Source organism: Zingiber officinale, chromosome 6A (assembly GCF_018446385.1).
Source record: "Zingiber officinale cultivar Zhangliang chromosome 6A, Zo_v1.1, whole genome shotgun sequence".
NCBI lineage: Eukaryota > Viridiplantae > Streptophyta > Magnoliopsida > Zingiberales > Zingiberaceae > Zingiber > Zingiber officinale.
In genome coordinates this window covers 130,605,322-130,632,451 of record NC_055997.1, presented here as the reverse complement: position 1 = coordinate 130,632,451, position 27,130 = coordinate 130,605,322, and the positions used below count along the sequence as shown (strand labels likewise).

General features: G+C 35.5%; 1 protein-coding gene and 1 pseudogene across 1 annotated transcript; both read left to right on the top strand.

Moving 5' to 3' along the window:
- Positions 1-7,957: 7,957 nt before the first annotated feature.
- LOC121995337 (subtilisin-like protease SBT3.11) lies at positions 7,958-8,518 on the top strand. Its single transcript, XM_042549101.1, has one exon. It carries the CDS (start codon positions 7,958-7,960, stop codon positions 8,516-8,518), a length of 561 nt encoding a protein of 186 aa, XP_042405035.1.
- Positions 8,519-12,610: 4,092 nt separating this feature from the next.
- LOC121995336 lies at positions 12,611-21,498 on the top strand (annotated as a pseudogene).
- The last annotated feature ends 5,632 nt before the right edge of the window (positions 21,499-27,130 follow it).

Genomic DNA, 27,130 nt, shown 5'->3' with positions numbered 1-27,130 from the left:
CGGTTTCATCTTTCTCTTGGAGCTTTTGATGGTGGCCGGTTCTAGCTAGGAGAAGAAGAAGAGAAAGGAGGTTTTGTTTCTAGCATCCCTTGGAGCTTGGTGGTGGTGGCCGAACCTCACATCTCTTGGAGTTTTTTATGGTGGCCGAAACTTGCTTGGAGAAGAAGGGCTTGGGTGGTTCTCATCTCGGAAGATTGTTGCCCACACAACGTCCGAGATTAGAAGAGGAATACGGTAGAAGATCAAGAGGTTATTTGCTTACAAAGAAAGGTATAACTAGTAATTATTTTCCGTATCATACTAGTTTTCTTTATATAGTTATTTTTGGAAATACCAAACACAAGAGACATATGATTTTAGAGTTTCGAATTTGTTTCGAGTTTGTGTTTTTTTTGTTTTTCGAATTTGTGATTTGATTGTTATTTTTGGTTAAACCTAATGTTATTTTAGGAAATTAAATATTTAATTTCGTTAAGAGGTTTTGTCAAGGCAGTGGTGGATGCTCCCATACCCAAGAAGGTCATGTGCCTCGCCATGTTTGTCATGGGAACCAATTTCCGAAATAGATATTTAATTAAATTTGTAACATAGGTTGATTCGGATCAATAGTGTTAAGTTTCGCTTGCGATCCAAGTCTAAACTATTAAGAACAGATAAATTAAATTTGGAATCAATAATGTTAAGTTCCGTTTGCGATTCCTAATTTAATTTCTTAAGAACACAATAGGTTGTTTAGGAAAGGTTCGACACTTGTACAAAATTTTTGTACAGTGGAATCGGTACGATCTTCTTAGGACCAACCAACAATTGGTATCAGAGCTAGGGTTTACCTCTGTGTGTTTGGTTTTCAAATAGATTATGCACATGTCATACATAATTTAGACAGGATAATAGTAGGATGTGCTAACTTTGTGGTTGCAGGCTCCAACTATTATGACATATAGATATTGTGTGTGATTGGACCCTTGGACATGTCAAGGGTATTTTATTGTGTGTGCATGATTGTAAAATTAAATACAGCAGGAGCTATATTAGTTATTAGAATTTTACATTTTTGTTTCGATCTAGATTACATGTACATTCCTTTATGGAATATAGGATCGATATATGTAAAAATTCTATTTTTGTCGTAGATCGTATCCTTGCGAGACGTGATGCTATCGGAGGACTAGAGGCGCAGCGGAAAAAGGAAGCTCGATGGACTCAACGACATGCACCTGAGGGCTGGTAGCACGCGAAGGACAGTGATGGAAGAAGCGATAATAGTTGGAAAATTAATTTTCATATTTATTGCTTTTATTTACTGTGATGTGTGTGTGCATGTGATGTAAGCTAGCATAAGTTAAAATTCCTCATTTTAAATAATTAAGTGGGAGAGGAATTAGTATATAAATCCCACGGTCTCCATTACTGGTTTGTAAGTGATGCAACAAGCTTGCGGTTAGCTCTGAGTGTCTCCCTCCACAACGGATGAGTTTGTTTGAGGATCACTAGACCAAACTTCCTTAATGGATGATTATAGGAAATTATTTAGGATGTGTGTGATCTTTTTCAATTGAAGGGGCACAATTCTATTTAATGGACTTAGTATCAAAGTAATGGTATACACTTAGATGCATCTAATAGTATCCTCCCCAATGGAGTCACTGCTATTACTTGTGTGACCAAAGGGAAACCAACTATTAATTTGTCATAAAACTAGGTTGACAAGATAATAAAATTAATGGGTAAAACCCCTCTTACAAATGTTTGAATTTGTATATATCCACACTAACGTGGCATACAAAATTCACGGCATTTGAGAAAATTTTATTTGTCATAAAGTTAGATTGACAAGATAGTTAATGGGTAAAATCCTCCTCTTACAAATGTTTGATTTTGTATACGTCCACACTAACGTAGCATGCAAAATTCACGGTGTTTTGAGGTGTTGGTAAATTTAAATAGTATTGTTTGAGGAATCAATATTATTTTAAATTTAGAGTCTTGACCAAATATTTGATCAAAGACAGACCAACTATTAATTTTATTTGTCATAGGTTGACAAGATAATTAAAATTAATGAATAAAATCTCCTTTTAGAATTTGTATACGTCTACACTAACGTGGCATACAAAATTCATGAGGATTTTGAGATGTTGTCTTGACCAAATATTTTTGTGATTCTTAGGTTTTCAAATGTTAGTCAATCCCCTAGTTGTTATACTATAGAAAAGACTTAGTAGTCCCAATTATAATGATTGAAAAACTTGGACATTAAGGTAGACTGTCCTCTCAGAACTAAGAATAATAACGGTGTATTTTATTAGTTGTTGAAACATATTTAGTGGTATTATCTACTGGTACCTGGTGTGTAGATACGGGAACCACTGATCATGTCTGCAATTCATTGCAGGGGTTCCAGGAAACCCGACAACTATATAAATAATCGTCTACATGGGCACTGCTGCAAAAGTAGCAGCTGTTGCAGTGGGAGATGTTTATCCTCTGATAGGAATAAAACTTGGTTTTAAGAAATTGTCTTTACGTACTAATATTTTAGAAAGAAATTAATTTCAGTTTCTAAACAATACAAGGATAGATATTCTGTCTATTTATGATAGCAAAGGTGTTATCAAGATAAATAGGGAAGTTATCTGTTCTGGTACGTTGGTTGACAATTTATAATCCACGATGCAACAAATGAAAATTAATAGCACATCTTCTAACTCTAATAAGAGAAAGCAACCTTCGGATTTGAACCAATCATATCTTTGGAATCTAGGTTAGGTCATATTAACTTAAGTAGAATTCAAAGAATAATAGCCGATGAACTTTGGAGTTTATTGGTAGTGGAAAACTTTCCAACCTGCGAGTCTTACTTAGAAGGAAAAATAACCAAAAGACTTTTTAAGTCTTAGGGGTATAGAGCCAAAGATGTGTTGGAATTGGTTCATTCTGATTTGTGTGGACCTATGACTATCCAGGCAAGAGGTGTTTTCGAATATTTCATCACTTTTATGGATGATTATTCAAGATACAGGTACATTTACTTGATGTGCCGCAAGTCTAAGTGCTTTGATTAGTTCAAAGAGTACAAGGCTGATGTGGAGAAACATTAAGGTAAAAGTATCAAGACACTATGGTATGATCATAGTGGTAAGTACCTCTTAGGATAGTTTAGGAGTCACTTATCAGAAGCCAGGATTCAATCCAAACTTACTGCACCTGGTACACCCCAACAGAATGGTGTAGTAGAAAGAAGGTATAGGGATCTTATGGAAATGATTAGATTGATGATGAGTTATTCAGAATAAGATATACCTTTATTGTTCTCTCTCCTACGAGGACAGTCCGCTTTCCAATGTCCAGACTGCTTGCAGATGAAGCACTTGCCCTTTGGCTTCTTCATGCCAACTTTTGGTCCTGTTCCTTGAGGTATATTCACCTTCTTTGCTGAGCCATCCTGTTTCTTCTTCTTCTTGTCTTTCAACTTAGAAGTAGAACCATTTTCAGTAAAGTGAATTTGAGAATTTTGACGAAATAACCCTTCTGCTGTCTGAAATTCTGTCAACAGTTCCGCCAATGAATACATCTTTTTATTTATATTATAGTTCAGGCGAAAATGCTCAAAAATTCTGGGTAGCGTTTGGAGAATAATATCGATCTGGGTTTCCCTATCGATTTCTCCTCCAAGGATTTGTATTTCGTTTAAATAAGCCATCATCTTTAGGATATGATCCCTTACGGATGTCCCTTCTGACATGGTGGTTGTCATTAATTTTCTCATAGCTTCTTGCCTAGCACCCCAATCTTGGTGTCCGAAGAGATCCTTGAGATTGTTCATTATATCATAAGCAGTTGGTAAATCCTGATGCTAATGTTGCAGCACATTTGACATTAAAGCCAAAATATAACATCACGCCATCTCATCTGCTTTTACCCATTTCTTATGATACTCAATTTCCTCTTCACTAGAATCACTATTAGACACATTAGGGCAAACCTCTGACAGTACAAACTTATAGCCTTCTGTAGTTAGGACAATGTCCAGATTTCTTTTCCAATCTATATAGTTGGGACCAGTAAGTTTGTTCTCTTTCAGTATGATAGTCAGTGGGTTGAAAGACATCCTAAGAATCACAAAATAAACTTTGGTCAAGACTCTAAATTTAGAATAACATTGATTCCTCAAACAATATTATTTAAATTTACCAACACCTTAAATCACCGTGAATTTTACATGCCACGATAGTGTGGACGTATATAAAATCAAACATTTGTAAGAGGAGGTTTTACCCATTAATTTTATTCTTGTCAACCTAACTTTATGACAAATAAAATTAATAGTTGGTTTTCCTTCGGTCACACAAATAATAGCAGTGACTCCGATGGGGAGGATACTATTAAATGTGCCTAAGTGTATACCATTATTTGATACTTAGTCCATTAAATAAGATTGTGCCCCTTCCGATGAGGAAGATCACACACTCCTAATTAATTTCCTATAATCATCCAAAATGAAAGTTTGATCTAGTGATCTGCAAACAAACTCATCTGATATGGGGGAAGGCACCCAGAGCCAATGCGTAAGTTTATTTGTATCACTTACAAACCAGTAATGGAGACCGTGGAATTTATTTTAAAAATTCCTCTCCCACTTAGTTATTTAAGGTGAGGAATTTTAACCTAGCAAGCACACATCACATACATCACAGTAAATAAAAGCAGTAAATATGGAAATTAATTTTCCAACTATTATGGCCTTTTCCATTACTGTCCTTTGCGTGCTGCCAGCCCTAGGGTTCATGTCATCGGGTCCATCGAGCTTCCTTTTCCGCTGCGCCTCTGGTCCTCTAATAACACCATGCCTCACAAGGATACGATCCGCAACAGAAAAAATAAAATTTTACATACATCGATCCTATATTCCACAAGGGAATGTACATCAAGTCTAGATCGAACATAAATGTAAAATCCTAGGGCTAATACAGCTCCTGCTGTATTAGTTAAATACAATTATGCACACATAATAAAATGCCCTTGACATGTCCAAGGGTCCAATCACACACAATAACCATAAGTCATAATAGTTGGAGCATGCAATCACAGAGTTAGCACATCCTACTATTATCCTACCTAAATTATGTATGACATGTGCATAATTAAACTGAAAACCAAACAGACAGAGGCAAACCCTAGCTCTGATACCAATTGTTGGTTGCTACTGGGAATATCGTATCGGTTCTCCTGTACAAAAATTTTGTACAAGTCCTGAACCTTTCCTAACAACCTATTGTGTTCTTTAGAAATTAAATTCGGAATCGCAAACGAAACTTAACATTTTTTATTCCAAATTTAACTTATCTGTTCTTAGAGGTTTAGACTTGGATCGCAAATGATACTTAACATTATTGATGCAAATTCACCCATGTTACAAATTCAATTAAATATTAATTTCAAAGATTGACTTCTAGGTTAAACGTGGCGAGGTACTAGGCCTTCTTGGATATGGGAGCAACCACCACTTCCTAAACAAAGATTTCAACGAAATTTAATATTTAATTTCCTTATAGTAACCCTAGGTTTAACCAAAAAGAACAATCGAATCACAAATTCAAAAAATAAAAAAACACAAACTCGAATCACAAATTTGAAACCTAGAATCATATGTCTCTTGTGTTTGGTATTTCAAAATCCATACAAAGAAAACTAATATAATGCGGAATAGAATTACTAGTTATACCTTTCTTTGTAAGCAACAACCTCTTGATCTTCTATCGTATTCCTCTAATTATCTTGGACGTTGTGTGGGCAACGATCTACCGAAATGAGAACCACCAAGACAACTTCCTTCTTGCAAGTTTCGGCCACCAACCTTCAAGTTCCAAGGGATGCAAGAGCAAAGCCTCCTTTCTCTCCTTCTCCAAGAAAAATCCGGCCACCACAAGAACTCCTAGAGATGATATGGTTCGACCACAAGAAGAAGAGAAGATATGATGATTAGGGCCGGCCACACTAAGGAAGAAAAGAGAGAGGAATAATAGATGATATGTTGTGAGGTGAGGCACCTCTACCCCCTCTTTTATATTCCTTGGTCTTAGCATATAAGGAAATTTAATTATAATTAAAATTCTCTTATTTTCCTAACCATGGCTTAATAAGGAAAATTTAATTAAAAATTTCCTATAAACCTTTTACATGGTCGGCCCCTTCACATGCTCCAAATAAGGTAAGTTTTAAACACAAAATTAAAACTTCCTTATTTGTTTCCAAAAATTTTAAAATAAAAATTTCTCTAATAATTTTTTCCTTCATGGTTGGTTATAAAAGGAAATTTTATAAATTAAAATCTCTCTATTAAAATATGTGGATGATTTTCAAAAAGAAAAGTTTTCTTCAAAATTAAAATCTTCCTTTTAACTACAAATAAGAAAAGATATCTAATCTTTCTCTTAATCTTCTGTAGAAAGCTATAAAAGAAAATATTTAAATTTTAAACTTTCTTTTAAAATCATGGCTTCCACATAAGGAAAATTTTTAAATAAAATCCCTTTTATTTTTATATGGTCGGCCACACCAAGCTTGGGCTCCAAGCTAGGGCCAGCCACCTTTACTTGGCTCAACCTTTGGCTTGGCCGACCCAAGCTTGGTTCCAAGCCTACTTGGCTGGCCACCTAAGGTTGGGTAGGAAGGTGGGTATAGGTGGGTATAACACTTTATAAATAAGAGGTTACGATAGGGACCGAGAGGAGGAATTGGTTTTGGTCTCCCGATGAAATTAAGCTTCCCGTGTTCGCCCCGAACACCCAACTTAATTTCATCAATAATAATTCATACCACTAAAGAATTAGTATTGAACTACCGCACCAATCCCAAATTATATTTTGGGCTCCTTCTTATCATGAGTGTGTTAATCTCCCTGTGTTTAAGATGTCGAATGTCTACTAATTAAATGAGTTACTGACAACTCTCTTTAATTAATATCTTAGTCCAAGAGTAGTACCACTCAACCTTATCGTCATGCCGGACTAAGTCCACCTGCAGGGTTTACATGACAATCCTTATGAGCTCCCCTTGGGGACATTATCAACCTAGATTACTAGGACACAATTTCCTTCTATAATCAACAACACACATTATAAATAATATCATTTCTCAACTTATCGGGCCTCTTGATTTATCGAGCTAAACCTCACCCTTTGATAATTCAAAGAAATAAATACTAAGTACACGTGTTTGTTATTATATCGGGATTAAGAGCACACACTTCCATAATAACAAAGGTCTTGTTCTTTTATTAAGTCAGTATAAAAAGAACTTACCTTAAATGGTCCTGCTCAATATACTCAGAGTGTACTAGTGTAATTTATCAATCAAGATAAACTAATACCTAATTACACTACGACTATTCTAATGGTTTGTTCCTTTCTATCTCAGTCGTGAGCTACTGTTTATAATTTATAAGGAATTGATAACATTATCTTCTGTGTGTGACACCACACACCATGTTATCTATAATATAAATTAATTGAACAACTATACTTTACATAAATGTAGATAATTTGATCAATGTGATTCTTTATTTCAAAATTAAATGTTTACAAAAAGCTAGGCTTTTAGTATACACTCTAACAACCTCGTCCCTCGGACGCACCGAGCCCGTCGGCTCTCTCCCATGTTGTCCTTCTCATTAGCCGCGTCTTCCACTCGACTTCCTGTGCTCCTAAGCTCCTGCACACTTAGACACAAGGGTTAAAACAAACAGGACCTAACTTAACTTGTTTGATCACATCAAAATACCTTGGGGTTCCAACAATATCTCTTCTCAAAGCAGCACATCCAGAATGGTCTCCCGTTGTTATTAAATCCACACTCGTAACTACTGGTAAGTCATTAATTAGTCATCAAATTTATTATAGTTCTTCCATCAAACTCTTTGAGCAAATTTTGTTGATCATATGAATATTGCCCTTTTATGAAGCTTACACGACCAACGCAATTCCCTATCGAAGCGGATGGAGTTCCTCAAAAGCTCGTTGATCCTTTCGACTTTGGTGGTGGTCACATCAATCCTAACAGAGCTTTGGATCCCAGACTAATTTACGACGTTGATCCAAATGATTACTTCAAGTTCTTTAACTGCACTAATGATGCATCAAATTGTGACTTGGTGAATGCTCATTTGTATCACTTGAATCTGCCCTCCGTATCCATTTCTGATCTCAAATCATCTGTCACAATAAAGAGAATTGTCACGAACGTAGGTGACACAAATACAATATACAGAGCAAGAGTAGAATCACCTCCGGGTGCTAAGATTATTGTGGAGCCTTCAGTCTTCAAGTTCAATGCTTTCAACAAGGTACATACTTTTGCTCTAACATTCACCTCACTGCATGCGGTGCAAGGAGACTTCAACTTCGGAAGTTTGACATGGAGTGATGGTGGAAAGCACTTGGTGCGAATTCCTTTAGCTATTCGGGTTACTATACAAGATTACTTCTCGGACACCTCCTACGTAGTGAATTGTGTGTGATAGTCAATAAATCACAAAGACATATCAGGTCATTAAACACTATTATACAACAACAACAACAATAACAACCAAATCTTTTCCCAATAGATAGGGTCGACTGTATGAATCCTTTTATGTCATTGAGCTCTATCTCCTATTATATTATCATCTATATTTAAATAAATTTTATCTTGTTTTATTGTTGCTAACCAAGTCTCGTTTGATATGCATGTTTATCATAGTTTCATATCGCCTAACTGGAGCATTTATTGGTTGTTGAAGTACATGTCTGTACCATCTTAAACGTGTCTCTCAGAGTTTTTCCTCAATATATGCAACTCCGACTTTCTCTCTAATGGTCTCATTTCTTATTTTGTCCATCCTCATATATTCACACATCCATCTTAACATCCTCATCTCTGCAACTCTCATCTTTTGCTCATGTGCTTGAGTCATAGTCCGACATTCAGCTCTATATAACATAGCAAGTCTAACTGCGGTTTTATAGAACTTACCCTTAAGTTTAAGAGGTACTTTATGGTCACATAAAACACTCGACGCTCCCCTCCATTTCACTCATCCTACTTGTATTCTATGTAAGGTATCTCTCTCAATCCCTCCATTATTTTATAAAAATGATCTTAAATATTTAAATCTCTTGGTTTCGGGTAACTCGTCCTCTCCTATCTTAACAATTGGTTCATTACTTCTAATATTGCTAAACCTAAATTCCATATATTCTGTCTTTAGTCTACTAAGCTTAAAATCTTTCCCTTCTAGTGTTTCCCTCTAAGATTCTATTTTAGCATTTACTCCTTCACATATTTCATCTACCAAAATAATATCATCTGCAAACAGCATGCACCATGGTACTGTGTCTTGAATGTGCGCAGTGAGTTCATCCATAATTAGTGTAAAAAGATAGGGACTTAGAGCTGATCCTTGATGTAACCTTATCTTTATTGAAAATGCTTCAATTACTCCGTCTGAAGTCTTTACTCTGGTTGTTACATCCTTATACATATCCTTAACTAGTTCACTATATGTCACGTTAACACCTTTTTTTCTAAAATTCTCCATATAATTTCTCTTGGAACTCTATCATAAGCTTTTTCTAAGTTAATGAATACCATGTGTAGATCTTATTTTTGCTCCCGATATTTTTCAATTAATTGTCTAAGAAGATGTATAACTTCTATTGTCGACCTTCTAGGCATCAACCCAAATTGATTTTCTGTCACTATGGTCTCATTCCTTAATATTTTTTCTATTACTTTTTTCCAAAGTTTCATAGTATGACTCATTAGTTTAATACTCCTATAGTTTGTACAATTTTGTACATCTTCCTTGTTCTTATATAAGAGAACTAGAGTACTTATCCTCCGTTGATCAGTTATTTTTTTAGTTTTCAATATCATGTTAAATAATTTTGTAAATCATTCAATACCTTGTTTCCCTAAGCACTTCCATACCTCTATCGGAATGTCATCTGGTCTAACGGCTTTTCCATTGTGTATCTCATTTAAAGTTTGTTTTACTTATGAAGTTTGAATTCTCCGATAAAAATTAAAATTTCTATACTCATTTGACCTACTTAAATTACCTAAGTTAAGTTGGTCACCTAAACTTTCATTAAAAAGTTGATGAAAATACCTCTTCCACCGTTCTTTTATTTCTCTATCGTTTACTAATATCCTCTTACATTCATCTTTAATACATTTTATTTGGCTAAGACCTCTTGTTTTTCTTTCTCTCACTTTAGCTATTCTATAAATGTCTCTTTCCCCTTCTTTTGTATCCAATTTTTGATATAATCGTTCAAAAGTTTCATTTTTTGTTTCACTCACTACTTTCTTAGCTTCTTTCTTGGCTATTGTATATTTTTTTAAAGTTTTCTTCGTTCTTACAAATATATAATTCCTTATAAGCTATCCGTTTTTCCTTCACTTTTTCTTGTTCTCATTCTACTATCAAGATTCTTTACTTAGTTGTGCATGTCCCTTTGACTCACCAAGTACATTCTTAACTACTATTTTCAACTTTGATATCATCTTATCCCATGTTATATTAGAGTCATTGTATATTTCACCTAATGCTTGTACTTCTACCTTCTCCTTAAATAGATTTTACTTCCCATCCTTTAATTTCCACTACTTAATTCTAGGAATTATGTATATTTTCTTTCTATTGATATTATGTTTGAGGCATATATCCAATATTACTAACCTATATTGGGTAGTTAATTTAGTAGGTCATAAATTATCTTTCACTAATCAAATCAATCCGGCACTACAATAGTTTTTTTCTATAAAATAAAAATATCAAAATATTCTATTTTAGACTAAAATGACTTATTCTGGTCTGGACCAAAATTAAAATTATCTTTGCTAAAAAAGATCTTAATGAGTAGCTAGAACTCAATTGTGCCTTTTGTTCACGAAATACAACAAAACACTTTGTAAGCTAGATAACTAGTGATGCAGTTCAAAATAAGGCTAAATTCTTTGTTTTGAACTTTATTTTTTTTTTTAATTCTTAAAACTTGTCTAAGTTTAAAAATTATTATATTTTTAAGGTAAGTTGGGTCTCTTCTTAGAAGACCTGGTCTTATTGTTTATTTCATAATTAACAGGGGTTTGGATCCATATTCTTTGATTTATGGAAATTTTCCTCTATGAAATTGTGTGAGATTGTGATCAGCTAGCTTTAAATAATCTTACAAGCATTTGTTATTTGACTTGACCAGACTGAATAATGAAGGAGGAAAATTTTTGGGACAACAAAATTTGGACATGAACTTATACCTTGTTCCCTATTGAAGGCTGCCTCAGGTTTGGAAAAAACAACAAAAAAGTATACATATCGTCAAACACTTATTATATATAATGCATAATTCCTCAGTTTATAAAACCACTTAATTATACCTGATCTCTTAGTCATTGTCTAGACAGGATGTGTTATTATTCACTTAATCCTACAATTACAGTGGAAAAGACATCTATAGCTCAAGGCTTGTGAAAGTTGCTATTTTAATGTATTCAAATATGTTTAAAGAAAATTATTTTGAATAGGTGCCGACTTGTACATTCATACCTAATAGATCAAATTTAAACACACATGTGACTTGGAAAAGAACCGTGGAAAAATATTTTCAAGGTATTGGAAAAGCCATTTTATTTCTGTTACGGAACATGTGTCTCAGTGTTTTTATGAAATATTTTTGAAGATTTTACTATAATATTGTTTTTCTTATCTGTTCCCTATTGTTGTCTGAGCAATCAAGATAGTTAGATTCCTCAGTAAATTTTGAATAAAAATAATTTTGAAAGGACAATGAAAGTGTGTGGTACTTATCTCGTGTTTGTCTTTGAATTAATTAATGGGATAGGAAGAGACATCCATGATTAATTTACTTGGTCTAATGATTTTTTAGATAATGAAAATGCACTTGTTATTATTATTATTATTTTATGCATAATTGAATTGCACATAAATTCACAAAGAATGAAGAATGTGAATCCATGTTTCTTATGAAGTCAAGTTAATGGATAATGATTTAGTTAAAAGTAGTATTCATAATAAATAAATGGACAAAGTCAAGAGTCAGAATTTTCCAAGTGATTAATTTATTAATTAAATATTACTTGAGATGACAATTTCGTTATTCCTAATAAACGATTGAAGAGCATAGTTACGAAGATTATTTGAAAACATTTCACTTAAAATATGATATCATTTTTAACTTAGTTTTTGAACCTTTTTTTTTTAAAAAAAAAATTCTCAACCAACTCTGACAAAACTTGAGCGAACTCAATTGATTCGTGTCCCACCCGACTAAAGTTCGACCTCCTCCAGTAAACCAAATAAACTTCAGTAGGACTCGCCCGAACTTAATACTTGTATTCATCTAGTTATGAATTTCAAATTGAGATCCCACTTAATTTAACATAATTGTTAGATTAATAAACTCATTATCAAATTAAGATGTAAATAATGAAACCTTGAACTTGTCCAAACTGGAAAGTTGGTGAGACAATTTCATCTTTGTCCTTCTATTAATTAAGATTGACTATATCAAATCCAACCTCTATCTTACTTGCAATCTTTGATTATAAATTGAGCCCAAAACAATGAGTTTTCTCCTCCAAAGCTAAATCGAGATGGATTCACAGCATCTTCTAGTTTCCTTCCTTCTGTTTCTCTTCACTTTCAACTCCTTCCAGATGATAGCAAATGGAAGTCAACCATCGGCAAAGGTTAGAGTCCTACTGCCTTTTCTTTATTTCCTATATGTCTATATACATATGTACACATAATTAATGAAAAAAGAATCATATTTAGACGAAGAAGACGACAATTGAAATCAGAAAATATGTTTGATCTTCCTTTTTCAGTTATATATTGTATACCTTGGAGAGAGGCGGCACGAAGATCCAAATCTTGTGACTTCATCCCACCATGACTTGTTGTCTTCTTTACTAGGAAGGTAAATACTTAATTCAAAACTTGTTCTATTCGTCTTGAAGGGTAAAACTGAAGGGTGGTTTTATCTGAATTCAACCGGGAATTTGATATTCAAGAGGATACAGAGAGAATTTTAGACCTACTTAAAGAATTGAATATTTCAGTATGTATATTTTTTATTATGGGTAAGGAAAATTTTAACCCACTTTCTACTTTAGAAAAAAAACTTATTTCGCCTTTTTATTTGATCAACATGCATCTCATTTTCTTTTCTATAAAAAATTCAACCAACACTTAATTTTAAAGAATTTAATAAATATCATAAGTTCATTGGAATAATTTATTTCTTTTATAAAAGTTTGTAGAACCTCCTGCTTCGGTCGTCCAAGATTGAAAAAAACTCATCCTCGAGTTCAGATGTCGAGTTCAGATGATATTCCAAGAGGAAGATCATCTAGCAAGCACGTACTGTTAGCAAGTTTTAGAGTAAGGCCTGGTGCATCAAACAGGCTAGCCAGCATTTACAATAAAACCATCCTTCTTTAGAATATTATGCCAAACATGCTCTACTGGCCCACAAGATAGCCTCTATTCATCCCTAGTAGCTTGAAGGTCATAGAATCCAGTCTTGAGAGCTTTATTCAGACTTCTTCCATCCCCAGCATCTGAAAGGGAAAACCTCGTGGCATTAGAGGAGAATTCCTTTATTGCCTGACGAAGAGTCCTGAAATTTCCAGTTGATTTAGACATCTTTTAAGAGTTCAGCATAAGATGTCCATTGCCTCGAAAGCCACAAGGCCAATGGCATTCAGAGAACAGTGTTGTATGGTTATAGTTATAGAAAGTGAGATGGTTCTGAATAAGGTCTTTGCTACACGAAGATCAAATGGGTACCAATAGTCAAATTCTTGCTTCCTCTTGTTAAGAAGAACCATAGGGACATCTGATTTTGGCTGAGGACCTCCACCAAAGATATAATCCCAGACATCATCAGTCATTTGTTCTGGCTTCACGGAAGAATGATCAAATCCATACATGTCTCCGCATTGCAATAGATGAGCAACAGTATAGAAGGCCATAGAGAGTGTTGAATCTGAAAGTGATTAGACCAGAAATTGCTCATCCCAAGGAATACATGTGCCAAATCCAAAAGACCGAGAACATGCCCATTGATTAAGCCAACTTAGTGTGTGCTCAAAACCACTTCTTGTTTCTTTGCAGTACAAGTTCATCTTGGCTAAACAATCCTCAGCCTTACTCTTCCACTCAGCCTCACCATAGGTGATGTACCAGTGACCTGTCAGTGCCACAACACACTCATCACCTGATCTGGACATGATTTTTTTCTCAGGCTCCCTCTACATAACTGCATCTCCTGATTCTAGAAGTTTATTCCTAATCATAGGCTTTGCTTCTTGGACCTTTATTCCTTTGAAGTCACCTACCATTAGATGTGGTGGTATGGTCGTATGGATACCTCCATAATACTATCCACCTTTCCTTGCTGCCATTCAGACACCGGAAAACTATCCGCTTCCGTTTTTAAGACTGCTCCTTCCACAACATCAACATTGCGTGTGGCACTAATACCATTGTCACTTTCAAAAGCTGAAAATTTCACACCATCAAAGCTGAAGGAAAAAAATAGCAAATGCTCCTTGAGAATGCATTGCTTCTCCCTGGAGACTGTCCTTGCAATGTTGCAAAATTGTATCGGCATCGAACTCCATCTTTGAGACTTCCATATCTGAAGGAACAGCAGGAGTGGTGGCAAGGATGGAATTGATGATAGTAGCAGCCTCTGAGGCGGAGATGTTTGAATTACTTCCATCAAGATCACAATTGGACGCATCCTCCTCTGCTTCCTTTTCAACCATGGCGGACTTCTTCTCTTCCAAAGCCGCCACCACCTTCATCTCCACTTCAATGGATGGGTGGAGAATGCCTAGAACGACTCTAGATAACGATCGGCGGGTAAAATGGACTCCGAAAGAACCATCTTCACAATTACCTCGGCCTCGTCGATATCGTTCTTGCCTTCTGTAGCCGCTGCAACCGCAGCGCACCTGAAGAAAGGGATGTCCACAGCGGAGGAGGCGACGGCAGTACGCTTCTTCTTCGACTTCGCCGGTCGCACGGCGGAGGCGACGGGCAAGGCGGAACCTTTCTGATGGGAAGGGAGCGCCAGAGCAAGCGGTGGCGACCCGGATTGCTTCTTCGAGGTTGGCGGCGGGGCAGATCCGACGAGGGCGTCGAGCCGGAAGAAGAAGGGCTTTTGGCTCTCGCCGCTGCCAGCGACCCGGGACTTTTCGACCTTGTACTTCTTCTTGAGCTTGTCGATCCGGTTCTTGCACTGGACGTCGGTGCAGGACGGCCGGCGGCTGGTCCCACGATGGGAGTTGATGGCGTCGGCGACCTCCTGCCACGGCTTCTGGCGGAGGTTTCGGCGGTTGAGCTCGATGAAGCGGTCTCCCCAGGCGTCGACATGCGAAGAAGTCTCGTCCTCGCTCCAGCAGTCCTCTAGGTAAGGCATCGCCGGGTTCGGAGGCCTCGTCGCCGAAGCTTCATCTTTACCCAATCTTTCCAAGGACTTTGATTAAAGTCCAACACTGCTCCATCTCCACGATCAGATCCTCCTCCTCTCTCTGTCTCCCGGCGGTAGAATCGAGATCTCTAGGGATTGAATTAAATGGTGGTCGGCGTTAGGGTTAGGGTCGACGATGAATGGGAAACCGATAGAGAGGCGGTCGGAAGGCGCCGGCTCTTCTTCTTCCTTTGACCGCGTCGCGCCTTCTCAAGAAAGAGACAAACCTGAACGGTTCAACACTGGTGTCCGAGGGAGAATCGGTGCGGTCTGGCATGAAGATTTGGAAGGGACGTCATTCTCTCCTATGTTTTTCTCCATCAATAAATTCTCATACCATCAAGGAGCTATCATACCATATCGGTGCTGGATCTCACCTTCGTCCTATTCCGAACTTCTCTATAGTAAAGAAAAAAAAACTCTATTTTATTGATCTATGATTTAGATAAATTAAATGATTTATCTTTGAAAATCCTCAATTCTCAATTCTCAATTCTCAATTCTCAATTCTCAAGTGTCAAGACTTCTTCCTTCGAAACTTTTCTTAGAACTGATATTCGATTTTCTCAATTGAATAGGGTTATAAATAAGTCGAATTGAACTGAGCTTTATGGTATTCAAATTTATTTGATAAGATAACCGAGCCGATTCGAGCTTAAAATAAATCAATCTTTTGAAATGAGTGTTCAAGCTTGGCTTGATTTATTTTGTATGATCTTGAGTTTGTTTGAAGCTTGGCTTGAGCTTGATTCGTTTAGATGTTATCAAGCTCTCAATTCAAGCTTGGCTTGAGCTTGATTCGAGCTTGGCTTGAACTAGGTTCGTTTAGATGTTATCAAGCTCTTAATTGAAGTTTGTTTGATTTTTTAAATTTTTTTTTAAGTTTGTTTGATTGTTTGAAACTTTTAATTGTTTGATTCGTTATTAAGATTGATAATTTAAATTTTATTTTATTTTATTTTATTATTTATTTAGCATATTGAAAAAAATTTTATTAATAAATATGATTCATGAACATTGTTCATAAACATGGTTCACGAACATTGTTCATGAACGTTAACGAGCTGAACACATATATGTTCAAGCTTGTTTGTTTAATTAATCTTATATATATTGAACGAATATAAATAAGCTCTTACCAAGTCGAACACCAAGCTTGTTCATGAACACTTAGTTCATTTACAGCCCTACAATTGGACACTATCAACTCTGATACCAACTGACGAAAAAATAATGATTATCCTTTAGATTTTTAGTAAAATAAAATATTATTTAATAATAGAGATTAATTTACCGTACAACTAAACATATATTTATATACTCTCTAACTCAAAAAAAAAAAAATGAAACTATAATTTTTTTTATATAAATTGTTTTTCCCACCTCCTCTGACAGCACACCCCCTCTCTCTCCCCTGTTAAATGACCTTTTTACCCCTATTCTTTAAAATAACAAATTATTTTATTTTTTTTCCAATTTTATTTACTTTCTTAGTTTTATTTTTTTCAATTTTGTTTACTTCCTTAGTTTTATTTTTTAAAATAAATTTTATTTATTATTTTTTCATCAATTTTTTTTTTATTTTTATCCATATTTTACTTTTAAATTTTTTATAAATAATAACCCCTAAAATCTACTATTAAAAAAAACAAAGATTATAAGATATCAAATCCTCTATCCCAATATCACCTGTCCCCGTGTCCCACTCATTGCCCCAGCCCATCGTCAGCGGCACCGCCGGCGGCCTCCGGCCGTCGCCCCAATTAAAACTATATCCTAGGAGGAAGGTGAATGCAGTCGCCATCGACGCGATCAACACCGAAATTCGGTCGGATTTGAGTAAACTTTTCTTCGTCGACGATCTGAGTCTCTGCTTAAATTCGACCGAATTTCGATGTCGATCGCCTTGATAGTGACCCCCGGGTTCACCTTCCCTTAGGGTATAGTTCTGGTCGGGGTGACGACCAGAGGCCGCCGGTAGTGGGCTCGAGGCGGCGAGTGGGATAAGAGGACAGAGAAAATTGAGGACAAAAGATCCAATCTCATATTACAAATATAAAAAAAACATGACATTTTTGTCAGAAAAAATATTTAAAAAAATTAAAAAAAATGGTATAAAGGTAAATAATATGATGGAACTGGGAAGGGAGTGTGTGCGAAAATCTACGACTAAAAATAAATAAAATATTATAAATATATAATAAAAAAAATTAAAAAGAATTAAAATTATTAAAAAAACTGATTAAAAAAACAAGAATCAATAAAATAAAACAAAACAAAATAAAACGGGGCACTGCCCCCTCAAAATATATATATATATATATATATATATATATATATATATATATAATTTTTATTTTGATCGATATTTTTAAACTATTTAAATTTTTACAAATAATAATTCTTAAAATCTAACATAAAAAATAAACAAAGATTAAAATATATAATAAAAAATTATTAAAAAATAAAACTGATAAAAAATAAAATTAATTAGAAAAACAAAACTTAAAAAAATTAAAAAAAAACGTGAATGAGGAATAAGGAAAAGGGTAGATGGGTAAATATCATTATATTTTATGATGGGCCCGGAGAGGGGAGGGTGTCAACAAGGGGTGAGAAAAGCAGCTCTTTTTTTTTATTTTATAAAAAAATTAAAGAAATTCTAAATAAAGGAAAAAAATATTAATAGAATCATAACCCTAAATTCATAAACAGACTCAAAATATAAAAAATATAAAATTATAAAAATTATAAAATATATCTAAAATATCAAAAATAACTTAAATACCTAAAATATGAAAATTATCAAAAATGATAACAAAAAATCGATAGAACCTCCTATATATGATAACAACAATTTTCATCCCCATATTTATTACCACAAAGAAACATATGGGGATGAAAATGAGGATGAAAGTTAAATACCTGATAATCATAAAGATAGGTATAGGGATGAATATAATAAATAAAGATGAATATTGAGGATATAAAATCTGATTTAGTCATCCCTACTTCTGTACTTTTATACCTTTATATACTTAGAAAGTTACAATAAAGATACTAAATCCAATTTATGGGTGATATTTTTCAGTAAGGAAGAAGCTCTGAGCTCAATTGTTTACAGTTATAGACATGGCTTCTCAGGGTTTGCAGCCATGCTAACAGATTCCCAAGCTCAACAAATAAGAGGTACTAATTTATATATATATCATTTTATACGAGAGCTCCTATTTTCTAGAATGCAGCTTACTAAAATAGACAGTTTCCGTTGAAAAACATTAGCATAAGGCATATGCTTATTTGATCTTTAACTAGAATCAGTTCAACTGAAAACCTTTGTCATGTAGAATTACCGGAAGTGATTAGTATAAAAGTAAGCAGTAGTCTTGAACTGCATACTACACGAAGTTGGGACTATCTTGGACTAAGCTACGACCAACACCAACCAATGGGACTGCTTCAAAGAGGCACGTTTGGCGAAGATATCATTATCGGAGTTGTCGACTCAGGCAAGCATGAATTCTCAATCCTATAAATTCAAAATAGCAATCTCACACCTGGTTAGCCCAACAATAATGACATACATAAGTATCTGTAGGCATTTGGCCAGAATCAAAGAGCTTTAACGACTATGGTTATGGACCAATACCATCTCGTTGGAAAGGCACGTGTGAAACAGGTCAAAACTTCACCATGAACAATTGCAATCGAAAGATCATCGGTGCAAGATGGTACGCCAGAGGCGTTAACGCTTCCTATCTCAACGTAGACTATAAATCTCCCAGAGACTATAGCGGCCATGGCACACACACAGCCTCCACCGCAGCAGGTTCATTCGTCTCCAACACAAGCTTTTATGGACTTGGTGTGGGCACAGCAAGAGGCGGCGCTCCTCATGCTCGGCTAGCCATATACAAGGCGTGTTGGGGAGGCGCTATCCGTTGTCCAGAAGCCGCCTTGATCAAGGCTATCGATGATGCTGTGCATGACGGTGTCGACATCTTGTCACTTTCACTCGGTGCTAGATTTTTCCAAAGTTTTGTCACAATACATGCTTAGCAAAGGGGATAACAGTGATCTTCTCAGCGGGCAATGATGGTCCGCTTCCTCAAACCATTAGCAATGAGCTTCCATGGGTGATTACAGTAGGAGCCAGCACAATCGACCGCTCTTTTCCTACGATTATCACACTCGGAAACAATCAAAAGTTGGTGGTAAGAGCTAGTGACCACATAATTTTTTTTTACTTCTAATCGACACAATCAGTTCCTTACTAGTTAATTTGATTCTAATACTATTATTGCAGGGACAGTCATTCTATCATGCATCCAATGATGGATCTAATTCTACAGAATTATTACTAATTAGAAGGTATCATTTAGTTTCATTCAGGTGTTGGGAATTAAAAAGGCATATTAATTAAAATTGTAATTGCATGCATACTTGCTATCTGCTGCAGTTGTTCAACAGATGAGCTAAATTCCACAAATATAGCAGGAAAGATTGTAGTGTGCGCCGATTCTTTATTTGCTCCTGGAGACATTCCATCGGGCGCTGGTGATGCCTCTCGCAGCATGTCTCAAGTAGTGAATAGCTTGATAGAAGCTCAAGCAGAAGGTGTTATCTTTGCTAGATCCCCAATCGGCCTGCTCCAAGATTATAGGAGATTTATCTATCTCCTTGTAGACAATGACGTAATGCTACAAATAAAGGAATATATACAATTAAGGTGTGTTTTCTACACTGAATCAGTTTTCTTAATCAAACATTTGTTCTTCTGCATGCGCAAATTATGCTAATATCGTTTAAGACCCACAGTGACACATCATCTCCAACAGCCACGATAAGCCCAGCTAACAATATTGTGGGGAGTAGAGTGATGTCTCCTAGGGTGGCAGCTTTCTCCTCGAGGGGACCAAGTTTAGACTATCCGGATCTTATAAAGGTACTATTTTTGTTGATCTACTATATCGATCGGTGAATAATTCCTTTTCTGCCCATTACTAGGAAAGAAATTTTAAAGCTTTTATTTTCTAATTAAAAAGATCTAAATTAGTTCTATGTGTGCTTCCTGAAATTATTCATTAAGAGAGATAATCAATGCAATTAACATTTGCCATTTGACAGCCGGATATCACAGCTCCCGGAGTAAGTATCTTAGCTGCAAGGTTTAATTCATATTATTTTCTGTCTGGAACATCGATGGCATGCCCTCATGTTACCGGAGTAGCAGCTCTTCTCAAAGCAGCACATCCAGAATGGTCTCCCGCTGCTATTAAATCCGCACTCGTAACTACCGGTAAGTCAATTAATTAGTCATCAAACTTATTACAGTTCTTCCCTCAAACTCTTTGAGCAAATTTTGTTGATCATATGAATATTGCCATTTTATGAAGCTTACACGACCAACGCATATGGATTCCCTATCGAAGCGGATGGAATTCCTAGAAAGCTCGCTGATCCTTTCGACTTCGGTGGTGGTCACATCAATCCTAACAGAGCTTTGGATCCCGGACTAATTTACGACGTTGATCCAAATGATTACTTCAAGTTCTTTAACTGCACTAGTGATGCATCAAACTGTGACTTGGTGGATGCTCATTTGTATCACTTGAATCTGCCCTCCATATCCATTTCTGATCTCAAAACATCTGTGACAGTAAAGAGAACCGTCACGAACGTAGGCGACACAGATACGATATACAGAGCAATAGTAGAATCACCTCCGGGTGTTAAGATTTCTGTGGAGCCTTCGGTCCTCAAGTTCAATGCTTTCCACAAGGTACAAACTTTTGCTCTAACATTCACCTCACTGCATGCGGTGCAAGGAGACTTCAACTTCGGAAGCTTGACATGGAGTGATGGGGGAAAGCACTTGGTGCGAATTCCTATAGCTGTTCGAGTAACTATACAAGATTACTTCTCGGACACCTCCTAAGTAGTAAATTGTGTGTAATAGTTAATAAACCACAAAGACATATTAGGTCATAAACAATACTAAGTTTGAATATATAAATTAAAGACATATAAAGTTGTCGAATTTGAAGACCATCTTACGTAAACTATAGTTTGGATTGATATATCTTGTATGAATAAAAGAGTTGTGGCTTTCAACTTATAATGGCTTACTATTATATTAAAAATTGAATGGTTTACGAGATCATCTGTTCATCACCTACGTACCTCCACGACATATATTCCTACATATATATTTGAGATGTTTGTACAATAAAATTATATAATCGAATACTAAGATTCATATATTTCTTACATTTATTTCTATGAAGCAAGAGGGAATCAACATTTAATGATTACATAGTATTGCACTGAAAAATAGATCAATTGGGCACATATGGTGTGTGTGTATGTTTTAATGTGGTGGTTCTAATGTTTTGACTGAGTGAAGACTTCTTGTTGGAAAAAATAACTTCAAATGGTCATACGTGTCAAAATGAGCGTTAGCAATCGGACTAAGGAAGGAGTCCCGACACAAGCACTCTAACGCTCAAGTCAGTAATCTAGTGGAAGGCGATGAATAGTAGAATATGTTGGTGCAGCGGGGTGGTGTTGGTCATTTTGCATGTCAAAAGGCGTTCCAAATTAATTAAAATTGAAACTCATTAAGATTAAGACAAGTGTTGTAGCAACGAGTCCTAAGTCGTATTTTTCTAAGGTTAACTAGTGAATGTGTGTTAATTCTAGAATTAATTCACAAATCGACTTCTTACATCATCAAGCTAACAACAATTAAGCATCATTGAATCAAATGAGTTAATTAAACTACCTTCCATTCAAGTTCACAGAAATAAAACTTTCAAGTTCTCATTGCAATTACAAGAACCGAAAATAACATTCCATTCAATAACACAATCAATTTCAACATTCAACTCATTAACCAAGACTTAAATTCAAAATTTCAATCAAGAATATGTAGACAATGAAAATGTTAAGTGACTCATTCTACATTCAAACTTAAGCACAGTACCACAACTCCAATGCATAGAATGAAAGTTAGTTAGCTAAATTACCAATCTAAACAACTAGTGTTTATCAGAATTCCTAATTCAAAACAAAGATTAAATTGCAAATTCATTGAATAACTCATCAAGATTCAGATTGCACAACTCAATAAAATCAGAATTGCAAAGAAGAAAACATTGGAACCTGAATTTCAGAGAAGATTCAAACAAGAACTGAAATAAGAAAGGAAAAGCAAAGACTAAAATGTATGCTATACTAACAAATCTTTAGATCTGAGCAGGGTATTGCAGGATTCAAATAAAAATGCAAGTTAAGTAAACGTTCAACAACACAGATCTGACAATGCAGCTTCTTCTCCCTGCTGTTATTGGTTAGTCCTAGGAAAATCGTACCGGTTCCACTGTACAAAAATTTTGTACAAGTGTCGAACCTTTCCTTAAATAACATTTTGTGTTCTTTAGAAGTTAAATTAGGAATCGCAGATGGAACTTAACATCATTGATTCCAAATTTAACTTATCTGTTCTTAATGATTTAGATTTGAATCGCAAGCGGAACTTAACACTATTGATTCAAATCCACCTATGTTATTAATTCCATTAAATATTAATTTTCAAAATTGGCTTCCAGGACTGCATGGCGAGGCACATGGCCTTCTTGAATATGAGAGCAACCACCACCGCCTAGACAAAGCCTTTTAAAGAAAGCTAATATTTAATTTCCTTAAATAACTCTAGGTTAACCAAAAAGAACAATCGAATCACAAATTCAAAAAATAAAAGAAAAGAAACACAATCTCGAAACAAATCTGAAAACTCTAGAATCATATGTCTCTTGTGTTTGGTATTTCCAAAAATAACTATACAAAGAAAACTAGTATGATGCGGAAAACAATTACTAGTTATACCTTTCTTTGTAAGCAAAAATAACCTCTTGATCTTCTACCGTATTCCTCTTCTAACCTCGGACGTTGTGTGAGCAACGATTTTCCGAGATGAGAACCACCAAGCACCTTCTTCTTTCTTCTAGGTTTCGGCCACCAAAAGCTCCTCCAAAGATGAAGAGGTTCGGCCACCACCAAGCTCCCAGGGATGCTAGAAATATCACCTCCTTTTCTCTCCTTCTTCTCCAAGCAAGATCCGACCACCACAAGGACTCCAAGGATGAGATGAGGTTCGGCCACAAGATGAAGAGAGAAAGAGGAGGGGCCGGCCACACCTAAGGAGAAAAAGAGAGGAGAAAAATAATAGAGTCGTTCGCTATGAAGGCACCTCTACCCCTTCTTTTATAATCCTTGGTCTTGGCAAATAAGGAAATTTAAATAAAAACTTTCTTAATTTTTTTGCCATGAAAAAAGAAAATTTTAATTAATTAAAATTAAATTCCTTTTTTCAATTACAATGGCCGGCCACATTCAAATCTCTAAGCAAATAAAATTTTAAACACAAATTAAAACTTCCTTATTTGCTTCCGAAAATTTATAAAAAATTTCTCCAATAATTTTTCCCTTCATGGTGGATTACAAAAAGGAAATTTTATAAATTAAAATCATTCTTTTAAACATGTGGATAATTTTCAAAAAGGAAAGTTATCTCTAAAAATTAAAAACTCCTTTCAATCTACAAATAAGGAAAGATATCAAATCTTTTCTTAATCTTTTATAAAAACTTATAAAATAGATATTTAATTTTTAAACTCTCTTTTAAATCATGAACATGGTTAAAAAGGAAAGTTTTCTCAAACTTAAAATCTACCTTTCAATCTACAAATAAGGAAAGATTTCAAATATTTTCTTAATCTTTTGTAGAAAGTTATAAAAGGGAAGATTTAAATTTCAAACTCTCTTTTAAAACCATGATATCCACATAAGAAATAATTTTAATAAAAATCCCTTTTTAATATGATGTGGCCGGCCACCTAAGCTTGGGCTCCAAGCAATTGGCCGGCCACCTTAAGGCTCAACCTTTAGGCTTGGCCGACCCTAAGCTTGAGCTTCAAGTTTGGCTTGGCCGGCCCCTATAGGTTGGGTAAGAAGGTGGGTATGTGGTGGGTATAAATCTCTATATACAAGATGCTATGATAGGGACCAAGAGGAGGAATTGATTTTGGTCTCCCGATGAAATTAAGCTTCCCGTGTTCGCCCCAAACACACAACTTAATTCCATCAATAATAATTCATTCCACTAAAGAATTATTATTGAACTACCGCACCAATCCCAAATTACATTTTGGGCTCATTCTTATTATGAGTGTGTTAGTCTCCCTGTGTTTAAGATGTCGAATGTCCACTAATTAAATGAGTTATTGACAACTCACTTAATTAATATCTTAGTCCAAGAGTAGTTCGTCATGTCGGAGTAAGTCCACCTGCAGGGTTTAACATGACAATCCTTATGAGCTCCTCTTGGGGACATTATCAACCTAGATCACTAGGACACAATTTCCTTCTATAATCAACAACACACACTATAAGTGATATTATTTCCCAACTTATCAAGCTTATTGATTTATCGAACTAAATCTCACCCATTGATAAATTAAAGAAATAAATATCAAATATATGTGCTTGTTATTATATTAGGATTAAGAGCACACACTTCCATAATAACTGAGGTCTTTGTTTCTTTATAAAGTCAGTATAAAAAGAAACGACCTCTAATGGTCCTACTCAATACACTCTAAGTGTACTAGTGTAATTATATAGTTAAGATAAACTAATACCTAATTACACTACGACCTTCCAATGGTTTGTTCCTTTCCATCTTGGTCATGAGCTACTATTTATAATTTATAAGGTGCTGATAACATGATCCTCTGTGTGTGACACCACACACCATGTTATCTACAATATAAATTAATTGAACAACTACATTTATCATAAATGTAGACATTTGACCAATGTGATTCTTATTTCTAGATAAATATTTATACCAAAAGCTAGGCTTTTAGTATACACTCTAACAGCTGTCACTACAGAATTGCCGTTGAGAACGCCCTTCGGCAAATGGCTTTAAATCTTGAGCTTCCAACTAATCCATCCGGATGATCATACCCTCAGAGAACGGCGCCCTTTTAGCTCACACCCGAGTGTAATCCACATCGCGCGAAGAAACAGCGTCGATTTCTGGAATTACGCACGCCAATCGATTGATCAGATCGATTCCGGACTCGCTGATGGAATGGAGAAATGGGAGTGTGATCGGAGCTTCTGGGAATGCCCTCGAGCTCCGATGATGATGGTAATCGTGGATTGGAGAACACCCCTAAATCCGGATTGCGAAATGGACAGAGCTCAACTTCGCGGACTGGGGAACGCCCTCTGTCGCTTCTGTGCCCTCGGACGATGATCACCGGAGCTCAGGGAATCGCCGCCGGTGAAGAAAACTCACTCTCAGATCTGAATGGTGAACGGGAACTATGAATCACGCGAAGAAGACGAAGACACTGTAGAAGAAAATCGCGACCGAGCCCCGGAAGCACTGTAGCTTCTCGCGGGTTTTAAGGGGGCGTTTGGTTTAGGGGAATAGGAGTGGGGAATGGGAATGGAAATCATTGATTATCATTATTAATGTTTGGATTATAGGAATAGGAATGCAAATAAGGGAATGAATTCTTGAAATTGGGTAATAACTCTTTCCCATGTACCTCCCCTTCAATGAGTCATTACCCTATTTTCATCAATCAAAATATTCTCTTATTTCAAAAATACCCTTGACCTAAAACTAAAATTTTCTCCCTTAATATCAAATATCAAAATATATTTATTTATTTTTTCTTTCATATCACTTCTCTCTCCTTGTTCTCTCTCATCATATTTTCTCTCTCATCATTTTATCACACACTTTCTCTCTCCTTAATCTCTCCTATCACACTCTCTTTTCTTTTTTTTTTCTCATCACACTTTCTCTCTCATCATACTTTATCTCTTCTCAATCTTTTCCATCGCACTCTCTTCCTTCTTTTTCTCTCATCATACTTTCTCTCTCCTCAATCTCTCTTGTCACACACCATATTTTTTTTTCCTCAACACACTTTCTCTCTCATCATACTTTCTCTCTCTTCAATCTCTCCCATCACACTCACTGTTCTCTTTTTTTCTCATCACACTTTCTCTCTCATCATACTTTCTCTCTCACCATACTTTCTCTCTCCTCAATCTCTCTCATCACACACTCTCTCCTCATTTTTCTCATTACATTTTCTCTCTCTTCATCCTCTCCCATCATACTTTCTCTCACATCATATTTTCTCTCTCATCTTCTCTCATCATGCTCTCTCCTATCACACTCTCTTTTCTTATTTTCTCTCATCACACTTTCTCTCTCTTCATTCTTTCTCATCACACTTTCTCTCTCACGAGACTTTCTCTCTCGTCATTCTCTTTCATCATATTTTTCTCTCACATTCATCTTTCTCTCACATCTAATTTTTTCTTTTATTTTCTTTTAAGGGTAAAAAAGGAAATTTTGATTTATTCCGATAGAAAATATGCAACTAACCAAACATTGTTTTTAAAAGTGATTTCCATGCTCATACCCATTCTCATTCCACAATACAATGATTCTCATTCCGATCCCTATTCCTAGGAAAGAACCAAACACCCCC

Excerpts from the sequence above, each read along its gene's own strand:
- LOC121995337 (XM_042549101.1), top strand. The coding sequence starts at position 7,958 with ATGAAGCTTACACGACCAACGCAATTCCCTATCGAAGCGGATGGAGTT.